Here is a 27,625-nt window from a genome sequence, read left to right on the forward strand (position 1 = left end):
ATTTGAACTTTATTTAAGTGGCATCTGTGATCTTCCAACTAATCCACCATGGTGCAAATCCATCATCTGCTGGTTTGTGACCCATAATTAAAGGCTACTTAGACATAGTCAGGAAAGGAGGTAAAACTGTGGGACACAGCTGAATGGAAAAAAATTAAAGACCTGACAAATAACCTATTTGGTTATTCCCTAATGCTTATGGTAGGGGAACCCTGCACACCGAAACCACTTTAAAATGAAGGACATTTTCACTGAAAAAGACTGCAATATCTGTCCCACATGTCTCTCTGAGCTAGCAGCAAGTGGGATATAACCAAGGGAATGGGAATATTGCTGTGCTACTCCTATTAGCCAAATGTGAGTGACAAAGAAAAGTAGAAAGTACCAGTATATAAAAAGAAAACAGTATATAAAAGGAAAAGAAAATATGGTAATATTTAGCATTGAATAGTAAATATGAGATTTAAATGCACATGAACAGAAAACGTGGTTTATTACTATGATGATGACTTTTCTACCTACATGAATCTGTCCTTCTCTAAATGCATCCTGATCATGTTCTTCCTTATTCTCACTGCTTTCTTCCCTCCTTTTCTCAGGCAAAGCTTGGAGATGAAATTCTTGACTACAAGGATTTGGCTGCTCTTCCTAAAAATAAAGCCATCTATAACATTGACCGCCCTGATATGATCTCCTATTCTCCATATATCAGTTACTCCTCAGATGACAGGCATAGTTACGGGGAGGTACTGAAACATGGGTATTTTTTTTACTATGAATTTGAGATTTTATGTGCATCTTTAAACATGCTGCTGAACATTCTTAAACATGCATAATTTTTAAAAAGAAAGTTTAAAACTTCAGTTAAATGATTCATGTCATCCATTCATTCACAAGGCATTTTAGCCTTCCAAAAACAAGTGAGATGTTCATTTCACATTTTAGTTTGTGGAAATTAAAGGATTGCGTTCTGTGATTGTTTTTTAAACAGATGACAAGTAATTACAATATGATTTTCTGTGAGAGGAGTTCTACATGCATGTGGTAGGAAACAGGAGCCATTGCTAATTATAACACAAAAATCAGAAGCAAAGCCAAATGTCTTCCATGATTTTTTTATTTTTTTAAAGTGTACCATGTTATTTTGGTAACCCAACAATGGTATCACTTTCCTATGTAGAAATTTCTTTCAGTTGTCCCTTACTAAAGTTCATCCTCATGTCACGCATGTATTTCAACCTATTCATATGCAAAGCTAGTATTACACAGTTTGTGCTAATGAAATCTAATTTAACATAATCTTACTACTTTGTATATAACTCCTGTCATGCAAGTTAGCTGTTCTTCCCTAACGATATCTACCTTTTCTTTGAATTTCTGATTTCTCTTGTAATTTCAGATAATGTTTTACAAATCAAACTCTCATATATACTAGGTGTATTATCAAGATATGTATGGTCTAGAATGGAAGTCTGCGTTGTTCTCTATAGGTGTAAGTGAATTTGTAGAAATTAATACTATAAATAGCAGCCATACTGTTTAGAATAGCCCCAGTCCTGCTATCACTTACACCTTTTACACTTAATCTACTACTGAAGTTGCAGTACTACTCTCAGGTAGAGTGCAATACATAAGTTAGATCTTGCAGGCTCTCTTCCAAAACCTCTCTGTACACTGCTGAACCACAGTAGCTCCATTATTATGCGTGCTAAAAAAAATTAAGATTGTATCTGGTAAAGGGTTTAAATGGTGTTAAGGTTTCTGAATTCACAAAGCTGAAAGCTGCTTGCTAGCCCTGAACTTACGGAGTACAAACATTTCCTTTTTGTGTCAAAATTTGTGGGTGCTGATAATATTTGTGGCCCTCCTCAACTGCCCATTTACATCTAGACTTGGCCGAGGTGCTGTTTAGGCTTGGCAGAGGTGCGTAGACCAAACCTGCCACCCAGCTCCTGGGAAGACTCACTCGTTGCACTCACTCCCAGGTGACAGTTATAAAACCATTGCACCCAGCATAAATCTGTGCTGCTGCTGCAGGGAGTTTCCCCCTACCTGCCCTCAGCATGTCCTTGGGCACTTGCTTCTCCTCTCCTTGCCAGAGCAAGCATCCAGAGGCAGGGCTTAGGTTTCTTCTGAGCCCCTGGAGTGATCTGACTGCATGCCAGCACTCAAAGGCTGGAGATCCCGCAGGCAGGACAACTGCCTGCTGGTGCAGTGAATCTGCCTGCCTTTGCTGGGACCCAGCGGCTGTGAACTGTGGGAACCTCAGCATCGCATTTGCAGGAATGGGATAAAGGTAGTTCCAGCTGAGCTCTAGAAATACCCAATGAACCAAAGATATAAAATCATAGCAAAGAGAATATTACTGCTGTCCCCTGCTTTAGTGGGTAGCTTCGTGATGAGATCATGACAGGAGGGGTTTCTTGGGACAACTGGAATCATTGTCCTTTTCAGTAAATATATAACTTAACAGAGGATAAAAGGGACCACATCATGAATGAGGGCCTTTTGCCTTGGGGCTGTTGGAGACACCTACAGTGTTTGCACCACCAGCTTAATGCTGTCTCAGGTAGGTCTGTGCTGATGTAGGCATTTGTGTCAGCAAGACCTCAGTAATATCTTGAAAAAGTGGGGTCCAGTCATCTGTTTCTAGGTGCCTAAACCAGGAGGGGATTTGGGCTGTGCTTGCAATCCAACACACACATTTTCATGATGCTCCAGATATTTACATCCTTGATGTTGCCAGGGGAAAAAAATATCATAGCATCATAGAATATCTCAAATTGGAAGAGACATATATTGATCATCAAGTCCAACTCCCTTCTCCTTGCAGAACTACCTAAAACTAGACCACGTGACTAAGATTGTCATCCAGACGCTTCTTGAACTCTGACAGGCTTGCTGCTGTGACCACTTCCCTGGGGAGCTTGTTCCACTGACCAACTACCCTCTCAGTGAAGAACCTTTTCTTAATGTCCAGTCTGAACTTCCCTGACACAGTTTCACTCCATTTCGTCATGTCCTACCACTGGTCACCAGAAAGAGGAGATCAGCACCTCTCCCTCTGCTGCCCCCCTTGAAGAAGTTGTAGACTGCGATGAGGTCCCCTCTCAGCCTTCTCTTCTCCAAGCTGAACAAACTAAGTGACCTCAGCTGCTCCTCATATGTCTTGCCCTTGAGACCTTTCACTATCTTGGTCACCCTCCCCTGGACACACTCTAATAGTTTGATATCCTTATATTGAGGTGCCCAAAACTGCGCAGAGGACTCAAGGTGGGGCCCCACCAGTGCAGTGTAGAGTGATGCGATCACCTCCCTTGACCGGCTAGCTATGCTGTGCTTGATGCACCCCATGACACGGTTGGCCCTTTTGGCTGCCTGGATGCACTGTTGACTCCCCTTCAACTTGCCATCAACCCAAACCCCCAGACTCTTTCTGCAGGGCTGCTCTCCAGCCTCTTGTCCCCCAGCTTGTACGTATGTATATCCTGTCTTCCAAATTTCAGCATCCTGGCTACACCTGCAGCTGCAGTAGTTTCAATAGATTTCTACTTGGCTAACTGAGTTTAGCCTTTAATTTTTAAAGGAAAATGAATGAAAAATAAATTCTCAAATTACATTATGTTTAATTAAAAATTAAATAGTACAGGTATTTTTCCTTCCCTTAAAACAGCCAGCGCTGAGCAGCAAAGTTCTAGTCCAGATTTTGGAGCTGCTTCAATGAAGATTTAACTAGGGCACGTGTCTAGTTTCATGCAGTTGCTTTAAATTTGAGTCCCCCTACTAGAAGGAGTCTCTGTGGTACAGTACTGGCCTCACCAGACTCCAGGATTTTGTAGTAAAGAAATCAACAAAAGCTTTATATGAAATTATTTAGATCTTATTCCTTATTTACTTCTTGAAAAACAAATAAAAAATGCCCTAACTTAATTGACAGGTGTTTTTTGTAACTGTATCATGTGTTATACATGGATATTGATATTCTAAGAGTAGTTCTCACAAGTAACATCATGCATGAATTTGTATCACTAATTTGTTGTGTGTTGCTGTTTGCAGTCACCTCAGTTGCTCTCTCCAACAACTACTGAGGTAATCCCCGATGCCTTTGTTCTCCTGTTCTGACCCATTTTGCAATGCATAACCTGGTCACATTGATAACCAGCAGTGTCTGAAATGTGGGGTTGGCCTCCTGCCTCTACAGTGCATGGGGTTTTATAACTTATGTTTTTCATACTGTTACTTGTGTTGAATACGTGCTCTGCTTCTGGATTGTCATCTGTATGCATCTATCTCCACTGTCACACATGTTTCTGCTTTCCAAAATAAAGGTTGCATTGATGCCACTTCTTCAAGCTCTATGAAATAAATTACGTTCAGAAATATGATTAATGTTTGCATTTAAAGCTGCCAGCGTGAGTTGACTTGAATTAATGCTTGCATAGCTTTCTCCTCTTTTTTTTCTTTCTGGTTTCTATTTTTTTATTCTACGAATAGTTAAACTATTTATATTATTTGTGCACATACACTGTTAAATCATTTGCACATGAACTTCTGTGTCCGTGCTTTGATGTGCATTAATGATCAAAGCCAGTCATTGTTTCAAGAAACATCACCTTGGAAGCTGCAAAAGCATTTCGCATAGCTTCCCGGGTAATAACTCAATTGCGTATCACAGGCCTGACTAATTTCTCCATTATCCCATTTTTACATTAAGACAACTGTATTGCAAAATTTTGGTAACAGTGGAGAATTGCAGATTTTCATTAAGGCTTGTAAATGACCAACTGACACTATGAGCAATGGTTAAACAGAAAAGTTAACAAATAGAAGTGTAATTTAATTGTTAGTTTAAAGTAAAAATGTGCTTTATTTAATATTGGATTTCATTAACCTGATTGTTCCTTACAGAGACACAAAGCACGCAAAAGATAAGGTCTGAAATAATCAATATAAAATCTTGGTGTTTTGGAAGATTATAATAATTTCCTTTAAATTAGCTAACAGTCATACTATTAAATTCCAGAAGTCACACTGGTATGGAGGTTGGTGCTGCCCTGATTCATGTTATGTGAATTCTCCAGGTTATCCAGCTTTGGCATTCTGTCTTTCTCTAAAGAGTATATTGTCAGCTGCTCAGGCATCATCATCTGCAAGCCTGTCACCAGTTTTGTTGCAGGGATTTTTATGTATGTATGTATGTATCATACAATTGGACACATCCTAGGCTATTAGCTAACACTGATATGATATTTAAATATCCTCACAAGACTTCCTAGAGACATTGCCATACTGATTGTAAATCTCTTCACAAGGGTTAGAGTGGTTATTAAAGAATGTGGCTGCTTCAGGAGGGAAACATCTCAAACTGGGCATAGAGGAGTTGGTGGCAGAATGCCTCCAGAACTCTGCATGCTTGGAAAGGCATCAGTTGTTCTCACTTTTGTATAATTTCTTCTGAAATGGATATTAAAGCAATAATGCTACTTGCCACTATACAAAACTGATTTTACATTTTTGAAAATGCAGTCAGTGGGTTTGGGGTGAGGTGGAAGCAATGGAGCACGTCTGAACCAGAGGAGAAAAACTGATGGTGGGAGAATATACCACATCTCTGTGGAGTCAAGGACATTCCCAGAGAAGCCAAACAGGAAACTGCATTCATCTAAAGATGAATGATGGATATAATGAAGTTTTCCTGATAGGAATCTGGGAGAAGATGATCGGGCTAAGCAGGACCTCCTTTGTGTTTAAATTATGAATGATCCAGTGGGAGTCACCCAGTTGCCTAGAGATGCCCTAGTATTCATGACAAGTGACTAAAACCTGCCTGTCTTCACTCGCTCCTACTGGAAGAGGATAAGGGAAGCATTTTTTGGAGTATGACTTTCCATAAGGGAGCATCTGCAGGTTACACTGATTTGTTCTCATTTGAAGTTAAGCCAATTCTTGCCCGTCTTGAAAGGAAGGAGTTTGAATTTGCTTTTATAGCTAGTTTACAAAAAGTCACTTCCACATCTAATTCACTCAGTAATGCTTTTATTGTTAAGAAGACACTACATGCAAATTGCAACTGTAATTTAACTAGCTATAGAAGTTGGAATGGGTGGACATGGTGTTAAGTGGTTGAAACCAAGGGTTTAGAGGGAAATAGGTTGTATGACTTGCTTTGCACAATGCTGCAGTATTAATGCTAATGCTATATATGAGTGTTTATATCAGTTACCATGCTAGTAATGACCATGTTGTAATATGGTACACTGGGCAATTTATACAGCAGACAGTCATTTCTGTGATGAAACGAAGCCAACAAATGCTGATTTTTGTGCTGCCCGTAACCATTATGCATCTATTCATGCGGGTACAACGTGATCATGGTACTATCACACTAACCTGATCTCATCTTCCACCCACCTGTGTGTGTTCAGGGAATTGTACTGTCCTGAAACAACACTTCTACAGTGTTAGGTTCTTTTCAAATTATGTTATCATTTTAAATTCATGTATGTGCTGTCTTTCCTGGGAACATGACTGTTCTCTGATACTTGGCAGAGAGGGCAGAGCTCCTTCGGTCATGCTGTGGTGAAAGTGCTTATGGCTGAAAGCCGCCTCAATTTGTTGGGATTGCATGGAACGTTACAACAGCATTGACTTCCATCTACACAGCACAGAAATGTGCAAATGGCATATTCTGCCTGTTTTGGAAGTTGTTTCTCTTCCCTAATGACATATATTTCTTCTCTCCCTCTCAGGGTGACCAAGATGACAGATCTTTCAAGCAGTACAGGACATCAAGTCCTAGCTCTGCTGGCTCGCTGGGCTGTGGTCGCTACACTCCAACCTCCCATTCCCCTCAGCATTACAGCAGACCAGGTAATTGAAAAGCAGCCTCGTTTATTCTCTAGATTTTTCCACTACTTTGTCTTATGTTGTAAGTAGGGTAGACTCTGGTAGACAGGGGTTTAAGGTGGAGTAACAGTCCATTGCAGTGATTTATTGTGAACAGAGTGTCCCATGGGGAGAAAGGAAACAAGTGGTTCAGGAATGAGCATCTAAGAAAAGGAAGGGCATCTATAAAGACTGATTTTAAGCATCTGTAAACAGAAGATAGAGCAGTTTGAAGGACTTAAGCCTGGTCCCATCCTGCCTGCAGCTACACATTCAATCCACAGCTCTTTTGCACTGTGTCATGGTAGCAGTGAATGCACATAAAGCCAATAGGATGATTGGGTGACTTCTTGTTATGGTCTGTATGTTACAGTCCCACAGTGCAAGAGCTGGAGGAGTGACTAGTGGTTCTGATGGCTGGATTTTGAAGGCCAAGTTGCTTTAGTTGAGAAGCTTACAGCAATGTTTATTGCAGCCATGGGCTGTAGTAACAGTTGTGTCAGTGCTTTTATTGCACAGAGAGGAGGGATCTCCTCCTTTTGATCTTTGCAGAGGGGTCCCTTGCAAAAGCCTGTTCATATTTAGGCACTGTACAGAGTTTTGTACTTGGAAATATTAACTAAATTGCTCAAAATTCATTCTAATTTTTCTCCACTCCATCATTTGGTTGGAGAACACAGAGCTTTTATATTATTTTCTTGGCATCTTTTAATTTCATTGGGGATACATTATCATTATAAACTGGTTTGGAAAATTGGGAGTTCTTAATCTTTCCAATGGAAATGAAAATTTTATGGGTAACAGAAACTGTTCTTACAGGAATTAAATATTTGTACTACATAAAGTCTTTGATGAAGTGTAAATGAAATTGAGTACCAAAGATCTATTAAAGAGAGGAAAGACTAGTCTCCGCTGATGGTCTGGCAGCTGTGTCAAGCTTAAGCTTAGCTGCACACTGTTAAAGTGAGGAGGAAGGATGAAAGGAAATTCCAAATTAATTCTAATGTTTTGCAGCTTCATTGAAAATTTAGAGGATAGTCATCATAATTGCCACTTTTAATAATTGCCATTAGCCCTCAAAAATATGTTATCAGGTCATTATTACAACAAAGGAAACAAAGATGACTTTTGAGAATGGTTTTCAAAGTACTTAATCACGTGTAACTTTCAGAGCTCAAATAAGTTCAGGATGTTTCTTCAAATGCTTAAATTAGCCATGTGCTTTAGTGCCCTGGTGCATTGTGAACTAAACCCTACCAGTGTGCACCGACAGCAATGAGACTAGACCCACTTGTAGCGCACTTCTCAGCAGAGACAAGGCTCTCCCCATTTCATTTCATTAGACCCATTATGAGCATATATCATTCCCTTTTGCAGCTTTTTAAGATGCAGATTTTCCCCTGAGTGCAGCTATTCTTTTTGTGGTGCCTTTTCTGGAATATTTTCTGATGCGTTACATTATCAGCATTTTATAAGATACTTTCTGTCTGCAGAAAGTCCGTGTCCCTTGGCCAACCTCATGGTGTGGCCACTGTGACGTTTTTAGCAATAACTAGAGAAAGATGAAGGCTTAAATATAAACTATATGTTTTCTAAGCATCAGGAGGAAAATGTTCCTGAAAAAAAGGATGGCATTGTAATTTCTGGCTTTCAGTAAGTGAACTAAATAGTTTATTTTCACTTACTCTCTGTTGCCCCCAGCTGGTACTCAGAGTCTTGGTACCAGTAGCTGCATCTCCCTGCCCCAACACCCAAGCCCTACATCTACATTCAGACATCATTACATCCCTTTCTTCAAAGGTAAGGTCCAGGAATGCAAAACCGTGCTGTGATACTGTAGAGTTATTCAGATGTGTTTCACTTTTATGTCTGTGCAAGCATGGCTTCCACTTGGATAAAATTTGTCTTAATTTTGTGCAAGTGCTTTCTTGATGTACTGTGTAAGTTTTAAGAACTGAGTGGGTATGGGTTGTTTTATTTTTGCTTTTTTTTCAGTGAGTGTTAAGTGTTTTTCAAAGGGGTGGAGTGAAAGAATTAGATTTTCTAATGAAAATGAGGGAGAGAAATAATTTTGAAGTCTATTTGTTCTAAAATAGTGTTTACCCTATTTTGATGCTAAATAAATATTATAACCAGCTTATACATTGGATCCAACGTTGGATGATCAGTTTGCTAACCTTCTAACCTACATTTAGGGATTCTTCATATTATTTGTAGCATTACCAAAAATTACGCCAGATAAGCTGGTTAAATCAATATACCTGCACTGATTATCAAATAATGTTATAAAACAGAGTAACTGAGTCTAGTCTCTTTGCCATTAAATTTTTTTTTGCAGTGAATAGTAACTTTTAATGACCTCCATGTCACGGATGTGAGACAGTAGTGAGAAAAGCCAAGAACATTTGAGGCAAAAGCTATTTTTTTTAGCTAGTTAGTTAAATGTCAGAAACAGAAGACATTCAGCTACCCTGTGTGTCCTCCCCTGAGTCTGTCCTCTCTAGTAACAATATGAGTGGGGAGGAGATATGAATGATGAATGCCAGATATTTTCAGTGCCTGTTCCTTGACTCTCATGTACTGTTTGATTTGATAAAGCAAAATTGTTCTTGCCATTGTAACCATTTCAGAAAAGGAAGTAGACCCTCTGCAAGAACCAGGCTTTTGAACTGGTCTGGCCTGCAAACTCAAATGAATAGCAAGCGCTCATTACCTCTGGAAAAATACTTAATGCATCTTCATTGGGGCCTAATGCATCTAGAAACAGTTCTGCCCAAAGTCAACTGAATTTCACTGGTATAAACAGGAACAGAATGAGGCTCGAGTCTTCCAAACGCGATCCCTGAGAGAAAATTTTGGAAGAAAATACTGATGAGATTAAACCGATTGTTGCCATTTTGAAATCTACGTGCAAAGCTCCTTCCCACACCCACAAGCACTCACTCCACCAGACATTTCTTGGAAGGCTGGCACACACCCTGGTATTCCCTGAGGCACTGCTTGAACAGTTTTTTGATCTGTCCTCTAAATTTGGATGATATTATCTTCCTGAGTAAGAAAAACTTCTTTAGCATGCTACAGTGCACAATTTCACTGTATGGAAAGCTCTTATTCAAAAGCCCGCCTGCAGTTGCTTAGTAGCACTCCTGTTAAAATGAGTTTCTGTTCGGTGCTATCTGCTGTTGCTCAGAGCAGCAGCAATTACTTTGTTCTGCTGTCTGGAGGGTGAAAATCTCAAGTGACAGCTCCTTGTGCCCAAATAATTATTAGTAGTGTGATCAAAAGTATAATATTTTGCAATTCTGCAGCACTTTATGTCAAGGAGCTAAAATATTTTGCAAGCAGTAGCTTACAGTGCCTCACAGCACTCCTGTGAGGCAGGCGATTTCCTATACAGGTAATCCTGAGCCCTGCAGAGGTTATATAGATTATCCACTGGTGTACACTGAGTACTCAGTCCAAAAGGAGTCAGAAGATTTGCCCCCATCCTCTTCAAGTTCTCTGAATTCTTTTCTTTAAGCTGCAGACTGTATATTTTCCTTATCTTGAGAAGCCTTCTGAGGGCGTCAATGTGCTATTTTTTTCTCTTCGAAGTGGTTTGTGTGGGAAGAGTAGGATTGTAGAAATAGTTGCTCTGTATCCAGACCAAGGTTAATGTTGCCACTTCAGTTTTAAAAAAGTGAAGTCACGCTCATTTAAATTATTTTTACTAAATCCAAAAATAATACACTGGTTAATAATACTTTAAGTAATCATTGTAAAACCAACACTCCACAATTGTCGTTAAAAAATATTTCTTTAAGCTTCCAGGAGGCAGAAGTGTTACTCTCCTAGGGAAATTAAAATAGGCAGAATCTTCCTTTTGACTTCACTGTGATTGTATCATATCCTTCCTGAGAATTACATAGTTCATCGTTTTTCCAGCGAAAAATATGATTACTGAGTTCCTGTTCTTTCTTCTGTATACTGTAGTCCAGCTCCCACGAAGTGTAATAGGATGAGCTACTCTTTATCATGCAGACAAATGTTTTGGTTGTGCTCTCTTAAGGATGTTTGTCTTCAAAATGTCTTCAAAATAAATCCTGTGACAGCCTCACTTCAAGAAAGCTTCACAGTTCATGCCCTTGTGAATCATAGGGTGTGATATTCCAAGTACCTACGCTCAGTGTAACTGTTCCTCTTGAGGTGTTTGATTCAGTGAACATACGGGCTGTGCTGAGCCCCACTGAAAAAACGCTTACTTAAAACATGGTGGAAAGTATCTTCCTTTTCTAGTGCAGGAGCACAGCTTCCAAAGCCCATTTCTTTGGCTTTGAAAGCTTAAAAGAATTAGTCATCAAACTTCAAAAAACTTTGTCAAGCTTAATGCACCATGTGCAGAGATATTAAAGGATATAGTTTCGGGAGTGGGCTCTGACATCTCCCTCACTAGGCCAGGGGTGTCTGTTTGTTGTTCAGTCCCAAACTTAGGCAGCTCTTACTGTATCTTGTTACCATATTTCCCATCCTACCAGATAAGATAAAAGCTGACTAGGAAGGAGATATAAACAATGTGAAATTTTTCCTGACAATCCCTTGAAAAGGGAGCATGGTCTGAGCTCTGGTCGGTTAGCTCCACACACACAGGGTTAAAAGAGCAGCCTACCCTGTCAGCAGCCAAAAGACACGAGGAAGTTTTTGTGGTTGACACTCAAGTTCAAAGTAAACCCTTCCAGGTTCTCTCCAAGTTGCACAAATCCAGGGAAGAGTTCATGATTCTGGTTTTTTGCTCTGCACTGACCAGTAGAGCAGATCACAGCCTGCAGCTGCTTGTGGCAGAAGACAAAACCAAAAGTTTGAAAACAATCTTTCTCTCTGGTCGTTTTATTTTCTCTGAGACCCTATTTGTAGTTCTTCTTCAGCGTATACCAGGCAAACCTTGAAAGAGGCAAATTCTTGGCAAAGTCGCATTTTAGGAATTTTTATTATAGGCTAGATTAAAAGACTGTCTGGGGTTCCTACACATGAACTTTCTACATGGGTCTTCAGTTTATGTTATTATTAAATGTTTACTTTTGTATGCAAAGTGTGAAATACAACTGCTCTTTTGTGTTTGTCCAAATCAGTGGCAGAGTTATAAATATAATTTAAATGTGCATCCGCTTGTACAAGTGGGCTGCAAGAAGAACCTATTCCCTCATTTCATCCTTAATTCTTCCCTTTCGAGCAAGTCAGAGGTGACGGCTTTGCAAACTGCTCCACCCAGGTGATCCTTGCATCAAGTTGGCAGATTTTCTGTCCGCTAGTACTTGTGCTTGCGTCCTGTTTTCTTACCAGTTTACTCCTCTTAATCGATGCTGATTCCCTGCTGACACCCTACCCTATGCCTGAAGAACGGCTCTCCATGTGTGTATGATGCCAGCACCTTGGGGTCGCTGCGCATGAAGTAATTATTCATGCAAGTCATATATGAATATGAGTGTTTAATAATATGCTAATTTTAAGTAAATAAGGAATGAATACACTGTGAAAAAAACTTGAAAACTTCCCTTTTCTTTTTAAATAAAAAAAAAAACCAATAGTAACATCACTTTGGGATCAAGATTTTTAAGGTTATTCAAGTTGTAAAGGACCTTACTTAAATAAGTGACTACTGCTGCTCTTTGCTTTCAAACTTGGAGTGACATTGAGGCTTCTTCCATTTAGTAGGGATGGCCAAGCATCTGGGCAGCAAGCAGCAAAGAAAGAGGGAATTAATAAATGGGCAGTAAAAACCTGTCACCACTGCTTTCCCTCCAAGAGCAAAGCAGGAACCAAGAAACCGGATATCCATCTGGGTCCTTGTCTGGGACAACTTGACTGCAAGCTGGTAGTGACACACAAGGTTTTTAGTAATGCCAGAATTCTTCCCTTACTTCTTGGAAGGCCCATAGGCTATTATCACATGGAGTTGTGATTTCAGTTTCTCAACTCTTCTGATTACATTTTTTTCAATGCAAAATCACTGTTATTGAGTACACAGTGTAACGGGTGAATAGTTTTTGAGTTTTAATTTTTCACCAACTGTGAAAATAACACACAAAATTTAGAACCTATCAGTTAGTGTGTTGTCATGAGATACACAGCACATTCTTCTGACCTCGTCTGGCGTGCTTCTGCTCCTGTTGAGCTCAGTGGCACTACCCTGCTGACTTCAGTGGTTGCGTGTCAGGGCTGGCTTTGGTGACAGACCGATGACCGTGTGTCCACTGCTTGTCAACGGAGGCAAGGGATCAGCAGAGACCACCTCCATGGGCATGGCCTAGACATCTGTGGTAACCCAGTAGTTTTATGGTTATAAAACTTCCCTTCCTGAAGGCAGAACTCAGGTACAGATCTAGCACTCTGAGCTGCTGCACTTTCTTTACCCCTAAAAAACTTGCTATAATCTCATTGTAACTAGCCATTAAATTTTTGCTCCATCCACACTAAAACAATAACAGCAAATTGACAACCATCTTGTGTTAGAATAAATGTCATGTTTGGCTTCCAGTTGCTTAACAGTGCTGTAAATTAATTGGATTTTACAAGTCCCAAAAAAGTAGAGCTTTACTTTTTTGTTTGCCAAGCAGCACTATAATGCCATAGAGTATGCTTCGGGGAAATAAGCTCAGAGGAAATGAATGGCACCTATGAGCATTTGACAAAACAAGTGGAAGAATGAGTACGGATCAATCCTATCTATATCTTGAAATTTGGTGAAGTGGCTATGGCATTATAGATCCATGACTTGATAATCCAACCTCATTTGCATAAAAATCAAATGCTGTGGCATGTTACCTGTGGGAAAAGTTTGCAATTAAGAACCAAATCTCAGCATCTGTTTTTGTCACTGATATATGCAGGAATGTTTGACTTAACCATAACATCTGATTTTTGGTCTAGTCCTGCTTTGAGATAATTTAAACATTACTGAATTATTTCATTACTGGTTTCAAGGGCAGGCATTAAACTTTTTAAAAACTTGATTGATCAATTATTCTTTAAGGCTATGGAAAACACATGACAAGATTGCAGATGTTCTTAACTTTTTATTTTCTTCATTAAAGTGTTGTTAAAAGAGAAGCTTTAGTTTCAAAGTGGGGCAGTTTAATCTAATGTTGTCTATCAGATATTCATTATTGATGAGATGTTTGGAGACTGACCCAATACACTGTGCTGAAAAATAGTAGGTTTTACAAAAACCATATATTTAAGGCAGTTGGATTAACAAGTCATTCTGAACAAGCTTTTATGCTTGAAATACTCTACTTTGCTTTCCATTTTTTCTTTTATCTGCTTTCTTTGCTCTTCCCCTTGGAGGCAGTGAAAGTGGTCGGAGCACTCCAAGCTTATCCATGTACTCAGACAGCAAATCTTCACCTTCTGTCTATCAGCAGGCTCCTAGGCATTTCCATATTCCAGGTAGGCATTCACTGCTTAGCTTTGATCTTCAATTGCTCACACCTGTTTATTCTCTTCTGGATGTAATTTTTTTTTGGCATTGATTTGTGAATTTTGAACTGCAAGAGAAGAAAATGTCTGTTAAGTGAAAATCTGTTATCTGTTAAACTTTGCCTCAGAAATAAAGCAATTAGAGAGCAGGTTGCTTATGCATATATAAAAAAATGCGTTAGAGGAGTCTCAAAGTGACAAATGTTGTTAAGCCTACAAAGATACCATTATTTACAGTGCCATGGCTGCATAGGTCTGTTGAATTTGTGTGCAGGAGGGAAGGCTGAAGGGCATTTTGGTTTTGGTTTTTTTCCTTATCCGTCTGCTTAAAGAGTCATATTAACATAAACTTTAAAAATAGCTGGAAGACCTTAGAACTCTCGGCAGCTCACTGTGGCTGTGTCTTTGCATACATACTATACTGTTCTCAAGTTCACATTCAGTCAACAAGCACATTAAATTTATGTCCACACTGTTTAGCTTTTTGACTGCTAAGCACATCTACCTGCTCAGTGGAATAGTTTGTTTATTTATGTTTAGCTTCTGGGGTTAACACTTCTGTAAACACACCTTAATTAGGAATAGTATCTGCTCAGGTCTGTGGTACTAAGTAAAACTGATGGCTATACAACGTGATATGGGAACCCTGGGCTGTGGCTCTGGGGGCTTTCAAAAAATTCCTAGAAGGCCAAGTTAGCTACACAACTCAAAATATAGACAAGCTATAGGAATACCTATAAGGATATTGGGCATTTCCAGTACAAATGGCCATATCTGAACATGTACACTTTCTTCATCATTAACAGATAAGTCCCTTTTCAAGTGCGGCTGGTATAGCAGTCTGTTGTACCTGTATACGAATTTTATTTTAAGTAGTGACAAGTGTAGCCGTGTTGTCTATGAAGTATACATTGGTAGTGCAGATATAGCCACCTACATTTCAGCAAACGGATGCCACTTGAGGTGCCTTAAAGCAGTTTGAGGGACTTAGTGGGGGTTATGCTGTATAGGCAGGCATAGCCAATGTTTTAAATATCTAAAGATGGGTAAGGCTCCAGCCTCTGGTAATAGCCAGTGAATGACAAACCACTGAATGAACACGTAGTCTTTGTTCAAGTGTTTGCATTTTAGTGTTGTTGGGAGGAGACAAAAGCAGCGTGGTCTGAACTGCTTGCTTACTCTTTTATTCTTTCCTTTCTCTTTCCTCTTCCTCAGACACTGGCGTAAAAGATAACATCTATAGGAAACCTCCTATCTACAAACAGCATGGTACAGTCTGCTTTTCTCTGTTGCAGTTTTCTCTACATGTCTTTATAAAGAAATGCATATTGACTTCCAGATTAGTTTGCTGCATTTCATTATGTCCCTATCTATAATCTCAAATAGAAAAGGAAAAAAAGTAATGTGAAAATTAAATAGCACGTATAACATGCTGTTCAAGGATTCAGTAAGTTCTCTGAAACTGGGATAATGATATTTCGATTTGTCTTAGTAATTCAGAGTTGATACTAACTTCAAAGCAGTTTTCTTATTTATGGAATGATATAAAACATTGCTCTCCTGTTTTCAGACCATGCCTCAGGATATCTAGTTTTTGTAAACAATTCTTACTTCTACATTGCTGGGGAAAATAATAATGTTGATTGATTAGAGGTGTATGTGAAATATCTACTTTTCATCTGCAAGTTCTTCAAGCTGTAAAATGTCAGGAACAAATGTAATCATACCTTGGCAGTTAGGAACAAATTCAGTAGCTGATATCATCAGCAAGATATGATTGGAAAACCTTTGGTAGATCCAGCAACAAGACTGCTGTCTGAGTTTCTAAACAGCAGAAAGAAATATGTGATGTTTTATGCCCTGAGGATCTGACTTAAGACTCTAGTAAATATAAAAAATAGAAATAAAATGTCTGCATTCTTCTATTATTGTTTTTGCTGTATATTTAACTAATTAACATCAATGCAATTTCCATTATGACGTCAGTGCCTCTGTGTTCTCAGTGATGTTTGACAATGGTCTTGGTTCATGATACAGGCTTAGAAATATAGAATTCATTTTTCTAAAGTGAATGCCATTATTCATCTTTAGAAACAAATATCTATGGATTCTGCTGCATTAGGGTGCCTAGAAAGTGCAGAAGTATATTTCTGATTAAAAGTCATGACTGGGGTACTGCTGTACTCAGAAGCAAAGGACAAAAATTAAAATAAGAAGTGTAATATAAATCTGCCCAAACCAAAAATTGTATCTTAATCACGGTTGCTCCCCTGCTTGGGAACGAATGGGAGAGTAAACAGGAGAGATGTTCATCACCCTTTGAGCAGTAGCTAAGGCACTTTGGGGATGAAAGCACGTATCTTTTGGGGGTACAGATGGGAGAACAAAGCTATGCCACTCTTCATGGCAAGGGAAGGTCCAATCTGTGCCTGTGAGTAGTGTCTCTGTGGAGCAACTCTTCCCATCCTGTTACCTTCTGGCAGCACTGTCTGCCCAGAGGTGACTTCCACGTTGTATGTACGAGTGAGAAAGCTCCATGTGTCTGTTCCTACATAGTTTGTCTTTAGATGATAGCTGATAACTTTCCATGAGCCAAAGGTTAGGGAACTGCAGACACATCACTGGCTTCATGGTCAGAACAAGGAAAATACATTTTACATATTTTTATGTTGTGGTAATAGAGAGTTTTAACTGATTTTAAAATACTCAATATTTAGTCCAAAAAGTGATGCTTTTCTGTAGTTACAATTTTTATACTGTCTTCTCATGGAAAGCGACATTTATTTCTGTTTTCGATGAAGTTCTAGTTTGGATCTGATACAGTAATAGGAGAAAGAAAATGGTCAGGTGATGTCTCTCAGCTGAGCGAGTCAGCCTGTGCACATTCACGGTAACTGGTGGTTCATGCTAAAATAGCTGCATGTTCAAATCATCCAGATTTAGATAACCTCTGTGGTTTTGCTGGGTATGGTTTTGAACAAAGTCAGACTTGCTGATGTTTCAGTGCACTTTAGGTATCAGTCTTTGATAGGCATTTTCTGTTCACAGTGTCCTAATCTTGGACAAACTAATGTTACCTCTAAGGCAAAAAGATAGTATAGCTTTGTTTTAGTGCTTGATTTAATGTAATCTGCCAACCTTATAGTCTGCCCAAGCTCCCCAGTTCCTTCTTGTCTTTAGATATAAAAATCATTTGAGGCAACTGCTCAGGCTGAGCAAAAAAAAAAAGCTACTGACAAAGGAAGAAGTTGAATATTATGGTGGTGTTTGGAAAAATCATGAGCAAATGCAAAGTTACAATCATCTTGTGTAAATCAGCATGGCTTCATGATTTACACGAGCTGATGATATGGCTCTGATGCCCTGTATCCTGGCTGTGCCATTTGATTTTATAGATATTTTTGGTTTACAAAGAGGATTCTAAGCAGCAGCTTTTTCTCTTCCAGGCCAGGCATTTTCATACCAGTTTTCCATCCATCAGATATGCAGTCCAAGTCTGGATTATGTCAGTTTTGCACTGCTTTATGGAGGTGTTCCTCATATTCACTAGAATGAGCGGAGAATTAAATTACTGAGTCAGCAATCTCTATAGGTTAACAAGGATATACATTTTAAACTTTAGATGTTCTGAAAGGTTGTGTTGAAAACACATGCTCATCATTTTCCTACTGAAGAGCAAAACATAATTTATTCTAACTCAAAAACCAAAAAAAAATCAATGAACTTTTCTTCCAATAAAAAAATAAAAAACAAAGAAATGAAATTTAAATAAAATTTACCTTTTATTGTGGAAGAACTCCCAGCTAAAGCGTGAACACATGAGCAGCTGATGATTCAGCTCCTCAGGCTAACAGGACACTGAACTGATATGTGCTGAAAAGGAGCCAGAGAACATTCCTTCATTGAAGAGGCCAAGTTTGAACAAACACGCACAAAAATGTTCTTAAAAACTGTAAGAAGCTCTTCCAAATCATTTGGCTTTAAAAGGTTTCAGTTACAGCAGTGTCCAACAGATTTGCTCTAGCTACAGCTTCTGTGTTTCTATTATAAACACTCAACTTCAGAATGAAGAAAAGGAGGTGGAAAAATGGGACATATGAGAGATCAGGCTGAGAGCTGGGGTCGGAAAGTGAAGAGTGCAGGAGCCTACGTGGTCGTTCTTTTGTGTGTGTTCATGTTTCAGAAACATTTGGACATCACTCAAAATTTAAAAAACTATTGAAGAGGTTTACTCTTCAGCAATACTTGCAGTGATCCATGTGAAACATCCAGTTCACATTGGGATGAAACTAATGCTCAGTACTGATGAAATTCAGGCCACTTGGATTTATCTGCCAACGATGTGTTGTATAAAGGACCCTCAGAAACTTTGGAGGGGCAGGCCTTCATGGGCCCCGTTGGTTTTCTGGATATCTGTTTAAGTAGTTTGAAGTCAGATGCTCTCAAGATCCAGTGGAACATTTGAAATCTCTGAATAATGCTTTGGATTAAACTTGGTTTTTTCCTTTGAAAGCATCAACATCTTGAAACAAAAACAATTTTCAAAAATGCATCAGATTCTCTATCCGGATTTCGATTTAGTGAGAGCAAGATCCATACATATAAGATGGAACAACTCATTGACTTGTGATTTAAGGGTATGCTCCCAAAATATCAGCGAACCAGGTTTAAGTTGTCTTGCAATGTAGGAACTTTATTTTTCATTTTTCATAAATGGATATTTCTTTCTATTTCTTTCTCGGAGAAGCAGCTTGCCATCTTGGGAAAATGCCCTGGTCAGGGTGCTATTCGATAACTGTGAAAACTTTGAGTTTTTTCATAATGCTGTTTTTATTTTATGACACAGCTCTGTTTTGTCACATTAAGTTGAGAAAAAAAAAATTCTACAGTTACAGATTTTCACCTCTAACCCATAGATTTTTTTCCTTACTGCAGTTTGTCATTTCTTAAGTATCACCTCCTCAACAAAACCAGTTAAGGTCTGGAAGTGAGCTGTGTAATGGCACCAGAAAAATGAAACAGAATAACACTGAAATGCTAATGGTGGTAGCCTTTTGCCCTTGTTTTGTACAGGCAGGGCAGATCCTCTGCAAACATTCTGGCTGGGGAAATGGAGAGGGCAGAGTTGTTCCCAACTTGCTGGGAGTGTTGCGGCACTTCTAATGGTGCAACTTGATCTTCTACTCACCTCTGTCTCTGAGAGTCTGATCTGAGCCTTAACTTTTGTATTACCGTACTCTTCTACTATTCTTACTATTAATAAATGTGTTTTCTGGCTACATTGCGTTGCATGGGGCTCTTGTGTTGCCCTTTTACTCAGGCATTGCAGACAACCTCCTTGTTATGATGACTTCTCATGGGCTTAAAATTATGCTAAACATTACATTACTCCACTTTTGTACCATTAAACTCTCCCTAAAACAACATAGAGTGATACAAAGTGAAGTAAGACTCAAATTTTGGGAATTTATCTGAACAGTGTGAAATTTGGCACAAAATCTTTCTGTAAGATTCTGAGGCTCAGTGTCTGAAACAATATTCCGGGACATCAAAGACAAAGAAAAACACAGTTCATGGTCAGGAACTATCTAGTCAATCGCTTTAAAGTTTTCAGTTTTGAGTTTTTCTTCTCAGCAAGTTGAAAAGTTACCAAAAAAAAATCAACAGTAAAATATCAGCAATACTTTTTTTTTATTAAAAAGCTCTTTAAGAGGGCAATATAATCAGAAAAGTGGTTGGTCACAGAATTGTGAGTTTGAGAGTCGTACACAGCCTTTCTTGCAGTTTTCACAAGGAATTAATACCAAATTTGTTCCTATCTTCTTTACCATCATTGCCTGTCCCTTTTGGGAATGTAGGAGGCCCAGGTGTGCAGATCACAAAATATTTATGTAACCATACAAACTTTCATGGTCATGGCAACACAGAAGAATGGAGAGATGACTTGCTCCTGTGTGCAAAGACCATATAAATCTGTCTCCAAGAGATGATGTAGGTTTTTTCCCACCAATCATTCCTCAAAAGTAGTTTCTTCCTAAAAAGATAGGTTCAAAATCCAGCAGGAATAGACTGTCTGAATTCACTGTATGCCTGAAGGATGAGTATTACTGTAATCATTTCAAAATGATTTAAAGTAATTCTGTGAAACCGTAGGTCTGCACATCAAATTTTCTGCCCAGCTCTGGGTGTTTTATTAATTTTTTTCCCCCGCTTAAAAATATTTGGAACATTACCACAGTCAAAACAGAAGACAAAAAAGATGTCATCTGTTCTAACTTTTTAAATTAACTTAATCTTCCAGCAACAAGAAGATCAGAAGGAGAGGATGGAAGCTTGGATCAGGACAGTAAGAAGGTAAAGATGAGAAAGAACAAAAGTAGTTCATTGTTCTTTCTTGAAGCAACTGTTTTTTAAAATGAGTTCATACGCAAAGGTATTCTTTCATATAACTGAAATAATCATTACTACTTTTAGGTCTTTCCAAGAAGATAGAGAAAAGCTTAATCTCTCACCCAGAGTGTTTAGAATCTAGATTCTACAGTAAAATAAATAGGCATATTGAGATTAAGGGCCATAAGATCATGGATTTTCACTCAGTCTCAATATATACATTGATGATTCAGTTAAGCCTGTGGACTTTTACATAGGATGCATGTTAACATACAAGATGAATGTTAACATCAGATTAATTATCCATTGAGGTGTTAAATCCTGAATCTTGTAACAGGCTTTTACTCTCTCCAGCTAAAGACCAGTTGGCTTATTCTGAAAGGCGATACGGACACCAGAACCAATTCCCCGGATTCGGACACACGGTCTCTGTCTCTTACTGCTGGAAGCGACAGAGAAAACTTCCAGAGGGCGCAGGAGGGCACGACCGCCAGCTACTCCCGTGAGTACTGCATCCCCTGGCCCACCGGCGCTGCCAACTAGGGATGTGGCAAAGGAAGATAGCCCTGCTGCTGCCTTGTCCACGTAGCTCTCTAGCTGGCGTTACGCTTCATTTCTCTGTCGTAATTACACCTATTTGTCTATTTGCTTTGCTACGGCTTGTAAGCCCTCAGTGCCTTCAGACTTCAATAGTGAAACTATAAATAGTTTCATATTAGTGAAAAAAGCAGCTTTGTTTGTATAAAGAAACTGTATTGTCTCTTTGGAGAGCAGAGGTTCCTTGCCACAAAAATCTGCCCCTCATTAGTACATAAAAGTGCCTATTTATTATATTTTATCTATCAGATCGTTGACTTCTGCTAATTCCTCCTTGATACAAATTGTGTATTTTGAATATTTGTAAAGCCATTTCTTCTGTGTAGAAATAAGCATAAAGTACACTTTTCTCCAAAGATTAATTTAGTACAGGCATTTTTTTTGTTATCGCTCACAATGATACCTATAAGTTCACAGAAATCTTCTAGGTTGAATAACGGGGTTTTGTTTCTAAATTTTGTTACTAAATACTGGTCTGGAGACCATATACCCATGCTAGCAGTCAGTACCAAAAGCGTGTTCTACACATTTCTTACTCCACATTTCAGCAAGTCAGGAGGTGAAGGAAATGGTCATCACAGTTGGGTCTGAATTTTACTTTTAGATTATATAAATGACAAAGAATAGTTTAAATGAATTTTAACAGATAGCTGCGCCATTCCTCTCCCTCCCTCCTCCACTTCACACCATACAGCAGCACCAGGTCATCTGGGGTAAACAAGTTGGGGAAGCAGTTTTCCAAAAGAATGCATCCAATGCGAAGCATGTCTGGCAGCAGGGCTCGGATGTCAGTCTTGTGGGCATTTTGGTAATGTGATAGCTGGTTCCATCAACTTATATTAAGGAAATTATGGCTTAGCTATGCAAGGAAGAGGAAAAACAGATGCTACAAAGTCTGTCACAAGGCTGTAACAAGATAAAGAAGAAAAGCTATTTTGGATCATCAGTCCCAGGGTCTGACTTGAAGGGATTTGATTCCTTAGTCCTCACCAGACATGGCATACATGTGCACAAGGTGTATTGTAGGGTTCTCTGTGGAGGGGAAACCACCAAGTCTGACCTTCTCACACACCTAACGTCTGTAAGTCATTGCCCAGAAATGAACACCTAAGCCTTTCTTTGTAATGCACATGTCGGGTAAGTTTGGAAGCTTTCTGGAGTTGATCTGATGCTTTTCTACATATGTATTGAGAGAATAGTTCTTGGGTGCAAATTTTAAGTAGGGAGAAGTACGTAGCACGTGAAGAACTGTGTTATACAGGTTATACAGGAACAGCATACAGTGACAATTTTTTCATGACAATATTGCTATACCTGTCACTCTTCTATACCGGCATTTCTTTTTTTTTTTTTTTTTTTTTTTTTTAATGATCTTGGGAATATGGAACTATTAGAATGAGAAATGCAAAAGATGGTTCACACCTCTGTCAGGGTCAATATGACCTCCGTGCCAATGCACTATAGGTTATGTAGTTCATTTTCCATTCCTTTTTGTCAGCGTTTTTCTGTCCTTCGTGAAAGTCGGCCCTGTTACCCAATTAGCAGCTACACAGAAATGACATTGAGGAACTTTATTTTCCTGACATGAACAATTTTTTTTCCTTTTAAATGATTTTATTCAGCCACCTGACTGCTTTACTACCCAATGGACATCCTAAGTAATTCGCTCTGTACTCAGTGTTTCCCTATTTAATTCTGAATATTTGTAGTCTGTCACATGTCCCTTTGGCCATGGAAGAGTAGCTTCTCTGCCTCTTGCACTTATGGTTGAGGATCCTGACATTCTGCCCCATCTCTGTGGCATAGTCAGTGAGTATCTGAGAAAATAAACTTTTCGGTATGGGTTTGGTGCCAAGTGGCTACATGCAGAGTGGAGGGGGTTAGCAGGCATCAGACTACGAATCTCTGGTGATATGTCCAAATGTTCTGTGCAAATAGCCCTGCGTTCATCTGTCCAGCCTCTGTGCAAACCAGAGAAGGGTTTTTCTGCTCCAGAAGGTAAGTAGCCACGTTATGTTAGCTAAATGCTCAGAAGAACACATCTAACAACAAAGCACATCAGTATGAGGCTTGTGTAATTAGCAGGCACTTAGAGTTGAGCTTTCGTCTCCTTACATCCACCTGTGCAAATGTGTCTTGTGTACATATGTAGATGTTTAATAGTTAATCCTTTACCAAAATTCATTAAGTGTTACAAATTTAGGAAAGCAGACATCTAACAAGGTGTGTAACCCTTGCTGTTCGTGTGTCCCTGATGTGCCAAGAGGCAACCTCAGAATGCCCAGGTCAGAGTGAATGTCATACTGGAAAAAGCAGGAGCTGTATCCATGCAGAGAGTAGCTGATGCTCACATAGTGCCTAATTAGAGGGAAAGAGTGCTTTATCTTGGCCAGTTACTCCAGAAAATTTACTGTGACGGTACAGCTGCAGTTGGATATGATAATGAGCAGTATGTGGTTGTTGGCTTTTAGTGTTATCCTTTTCCTTTATATTTTTTTTTTTAAAAGAAGCAAAATAAGACGTGTTTAACTTGGTAACTAAGTTCATGGGAAACAGAAGCTAAGTGAAATACAGTTCCCACTGGAGTCAGTGGGCCTTGCTAGCTTGTTTTGAGCTATTTCGGCTTTGTTTGCCTCTCGGGTTTTTTCCAGCCGGCCACACGATGTCGCTTGTGCCCAAGGATGTGGCTCAGTCCTGGCAGCCTGGGAGGCACCTCGGCAGCTGCTCCGTGCTAAGTGAACTGTGTTTGCTTTCAAGCTGGTCTTTACCTTAGTGCATTTTCCTTGGTAACTGAGTAGTATTAGTTAGCGATAGAACAAAACTGTCTCACGTATGTTCTCAGTAGCCAAGAGGCCAAGAAATTGAACTCCACACTGATGTTCAACACCAGCATCTTTTTTCAGGCAGGAGCAGAGATGATAGTTTTGTTGCAGATACATTCATTCTATCTCACAGGTATTATACTCTTTGCCCTCTGCTGTCACTACCATTCAGATAAGAGGCAATTTTAAGTTTCTAGTTTCCAAACTGGAATAGCTAAGCGATCCATCTAATTCAGTATTCATCACTAAGTCCCTGTATCAGACGTGCAGGCTGAAAACAAAAATTATGCTTGTAGTTTATACTACTCCTCAGATGGTGTTTGATTACGTTTCTAAAATATATCTTGCTTTTATAGATCATCTTCATTTTACTAGCTTCAGTAAGTCAAGTTTATCATGCCTTCTTTCCTGCGATGAGCTTTCATTGCCCCAGTTATCCTGTAGGCTGCTGATCTGGTGGAGTTAATTTAACCTACTCGTACACTGATGAACAAGAACAGCACAAAGGATTCCTCCAGGATCTCCTGTCACTGCCTGAAAATGCTATTATTTCCATATCTGACATGTATCAGGACAGACATTTCCAACTTTTGCTTTTTCTAACACGTTTATTAGTAACTCAAGGTCATCTTGTGATTAAGCTGTATATCTAAGCCTTCCCCATTATTTCCAGATTATGAGCTCTCAGCTTAAGTAGTAGAAGTTTGGGATATTTATTAGTCCCCAGTGCATGACTGTTCCCATGATTTATTAAATGTTATCCCATTTCTATTGCCCTAATGTTAAAAGTTATCCTAGTTCTTTACAATATCCCAGTCCTCCTCTATATTGGTAGTGCTTTATAACTTTGTGTAGACAGCAAAGTTTATTAGCCCATTACTATTTCTGGTGCCCAGATTATTAGTGAAAACATGAGGCAATTCCAAATCAACACCAGTCCATGCTGGCACTTTTCTCTGTCAGCTCAGCTCAGTTCTCCTTACCCAGTTTCTACATTTCATTATTTCCTTATTGACCCTATAATTCTTCTGATAAACTCCATCTTCTCCAGATTTGCATTTAATTCCATATCTGGCCAAATACCAAACACTGGAATGATATCACATTAGATGAGACCCGGTAAAATTTATGTTGTGCAGAAGTCATTTCTCTTAACAAAGCCAGCTACCGAGCAAGTCTGGCACTGTGTCTTTAACTTATGTCAAACCAATTAAAATCTATGTGGCTATAACTGATTTTCTATTTACTTCCATGTTTTTGTTCAGTCTTTCCTTAAATTTTCTGTTGGAAGCAAACTGGTAGCTCCTCATTATCTTTTCCCCCTCTTAAATACAGAAACTATAGTTGCTGTTCTCCAATGGTAAGAAGTGTTGGACCTGCAATTCAATGTGAGATTATCGCTGTTTAAGTATATTAAGTGCTTTGAATTATGTTTCCATCACAGCTGTGATGCATTGCCATACCCTTATTCCGCTAGCTTTCCCTCCTTGCTCAGTACTCTACCTTTTATTCCTAAAAATAGAGGTGAAATACATCAGTGTTGGAGCCCTACCTAGGTTACCTTTCACCTCTGCTGTGTACTGGCATAGCGTAACTCCCAGCGATCCTATTTCTTCTTTCCTTGTACTCTTTTTATTTGGATAGCTGGAGAACTTTTAGCTATTTGTTTTAATATAATTTTCCATGTTTAACTCAGCTTGACTTCTGGCAGTTCTCACTTCATCTCAGCACATCGTGAGCAGTTTGCTGATCCATCTTTTGTTTTTTCTTTCTGTATGCTTATTCCTAATCATTTCCTTAGGGTATTTATTAATCCAGTGGGGTCTGGATTCCCTTCCTGCATTCCCCTTTGGACACAAATTGCTAACATTTTTGACAGAAAGAGGCGTTGTACATTCAGTTCTTTGAGCTAACTGACTTTTTGCAACTCTTTGCATCAATTTATCAAAGTTTCCTGTACTGGAATCAAGAATGTTTATTACACACATGTTTGTTCATCTTCTGTTTAATTTAAACTGATTCAGCTTGTCACTTCTATACAGCTTTATTTTTATTAACCAAAAACTAATCTGAAACATTTTTTATCCTTTCACTGACAAAAGGAACTTCCAAACTTTCTTATTAGACTCTCAATATTAAAAGTAAGGCTCTTCAGTTATTTCATAGTGACCGCACAGTTTCATCGCCATATTACATCTGGTTTGTTCATGGTGACATCACTTTGCCAATTTTGTCTCTTATAACTTTCTTTCTCTGAGTGTTTATACTCTCACTGATTTATTTTATCCATTGCCATATCTTCATTTATGCTTTTTCCACTTGAAGCAGTAGAAGTTTTAAAGAAAGCAAAAAATTTTTTGTGGTTTTTTTTAAGTGGTAGGATACCAACCCTTCTTTTTTAAGAATCAAAACCAAGACCAGACTGCATACATCATGATCAGAAGAGATGTAACTCTAAAATGATCATACCTTTAATCCCATTTTCAAGTTGTGGTTTAAAACCAAGTTGGAGGGCAGAGATTTCGCAAGCTCTCAAATCTGTTTTGCATCACGTAGCTGCATAAGGCTTCCATAACGTGAGTCCCACAACTCCCTTCACGTCACGCCTGGTAAGGTGATTGCATCCTGGCTTGCTCTTATATATAGACATTTTTACACATGTTCATTTACATTAAATATGGAGAAAAGATGAGCATTGCTTAGTTATATTTCATCCATTAATAGAATGTACATACTGATCTTGCAACTGCTGTTTCTGGATGTTTTCCTGTGTTTTAGTAGGCCGTAAAGGATTTACAAAAATACAGCTGTATGTTACGTCTTTTACAGGATTTCCATATTCTAAATCTGCTTCTCTACCTGGCTATGGAAAGAATGGCTTACATCAGGTAGGTATACATTTAAATACATTCTCCAGGCAATAGTGTATCATAAATAGGTAGCTTAGTAACTATTTGAAAATGTACATAGTAATAACACTTCAAAGATGTTTTGGCCGCCAGCCCTGTCTGACAGATTCATACCCTATGTGGGTTACAGTTTGTCTGTCTGCAAAAGTAAGACAGCATGAGGCTTCACCTTTTAATTGTGTGCATCATGAGCATTAGGTATCTTGATTCTGCTCCCAAAACAAATAAGGTCCAATGTACAATGGACAGGCTGCACATAGATCACAGTACAGCTTGAATTAACGATAGAGAGGGTTGGGCCTATAATTAAGCAAGTAATGGTCTGAGAGCAAAGGTAGAGCAGCCCACATCCCTTGCATTTCTTGAACCATCTGTTCTGTTTTTTCCAATATGCATGTGCATATGCATATATATACACACACAGTCATCATACTTTTAAGGCAGGAAGGGAGCAATACAGAGAGAATGGCAGGCAGCAATCTAGAAAGCAAAATGCATAACAATTATGATCTGATGAGACTAGGCGTTCTTTTTCTAAACCTTTTTTACAACTTTCGTAAGTCTTTAGGA

General features: G+C 38.9%; 1 protein-coding gene across 8 annotated transcripts in view; it reads left to right on the forward strand.

The window, feature by feature from the left end:
* ABLIM2 (actin binding LIM protein family member 2) overlaps positions 1–27,625 on the forward strand; it is a 150,147-nt gene that overhangs the window by 104,785 nt on the left and 17,737 nt on the right. For 2 of the 8 annotated variants that reach the window (XM_064449067.1, XM_064449074.1), the window contains 9 exons: positions 600–746; positions 4,057–4,089; positions 6,750–6,870; positions 8,587–8,685; positions 14,206–14,307; positions 15,553–15,606; positions 20,639–20,691; positions 21,082–21,229; positions 26,976–27,034. In XM_064449067.1, the coding sequence (XP_064305137.1) occupies positions 600–746; positions 4,057–4,089; positions 6,750–6,870; positions 8,587–8,685; positions 14,206–14,307; positions 15,553–15,606; positions 20,639–20,691; positions 21,082–21,229; positions 26,976–27,034 (816 nt within the window). The remainder of the gene's footprint in view (positions 1–599; positions 747–4,056; positions 4,090–6,749; positions 6,871–8,586; positions 8,686–14,205; positions 14,308–15,552; positions 15,607–20,638; positions 20,692–21,081; positions 21,230–26,975; positions 27,035–27,625) is intronic. The other 6 variants (XM_064449069.1, XM_064449068.1, XM_064449070.1 and 3 more) reach the window with 6 other exon arrangements.

The sequence above is a fragment of the Phalacrocorax carbo genome, chromosome 4 (genome assembly GCF_963921805.1).
Source record: "Phalacrocorax carbo chromosome 4, bPhaCar2.1, whole genome shotgun sequence".
In the NCBI taxonomy this organism is placed as follows: domain Eukaryota; kingdom Metazoa; phylum Chordata; class Aves; order Suliformes; family Phalacrocoracidae; genus Phalacrocorax; species Phalacrocorax carbo.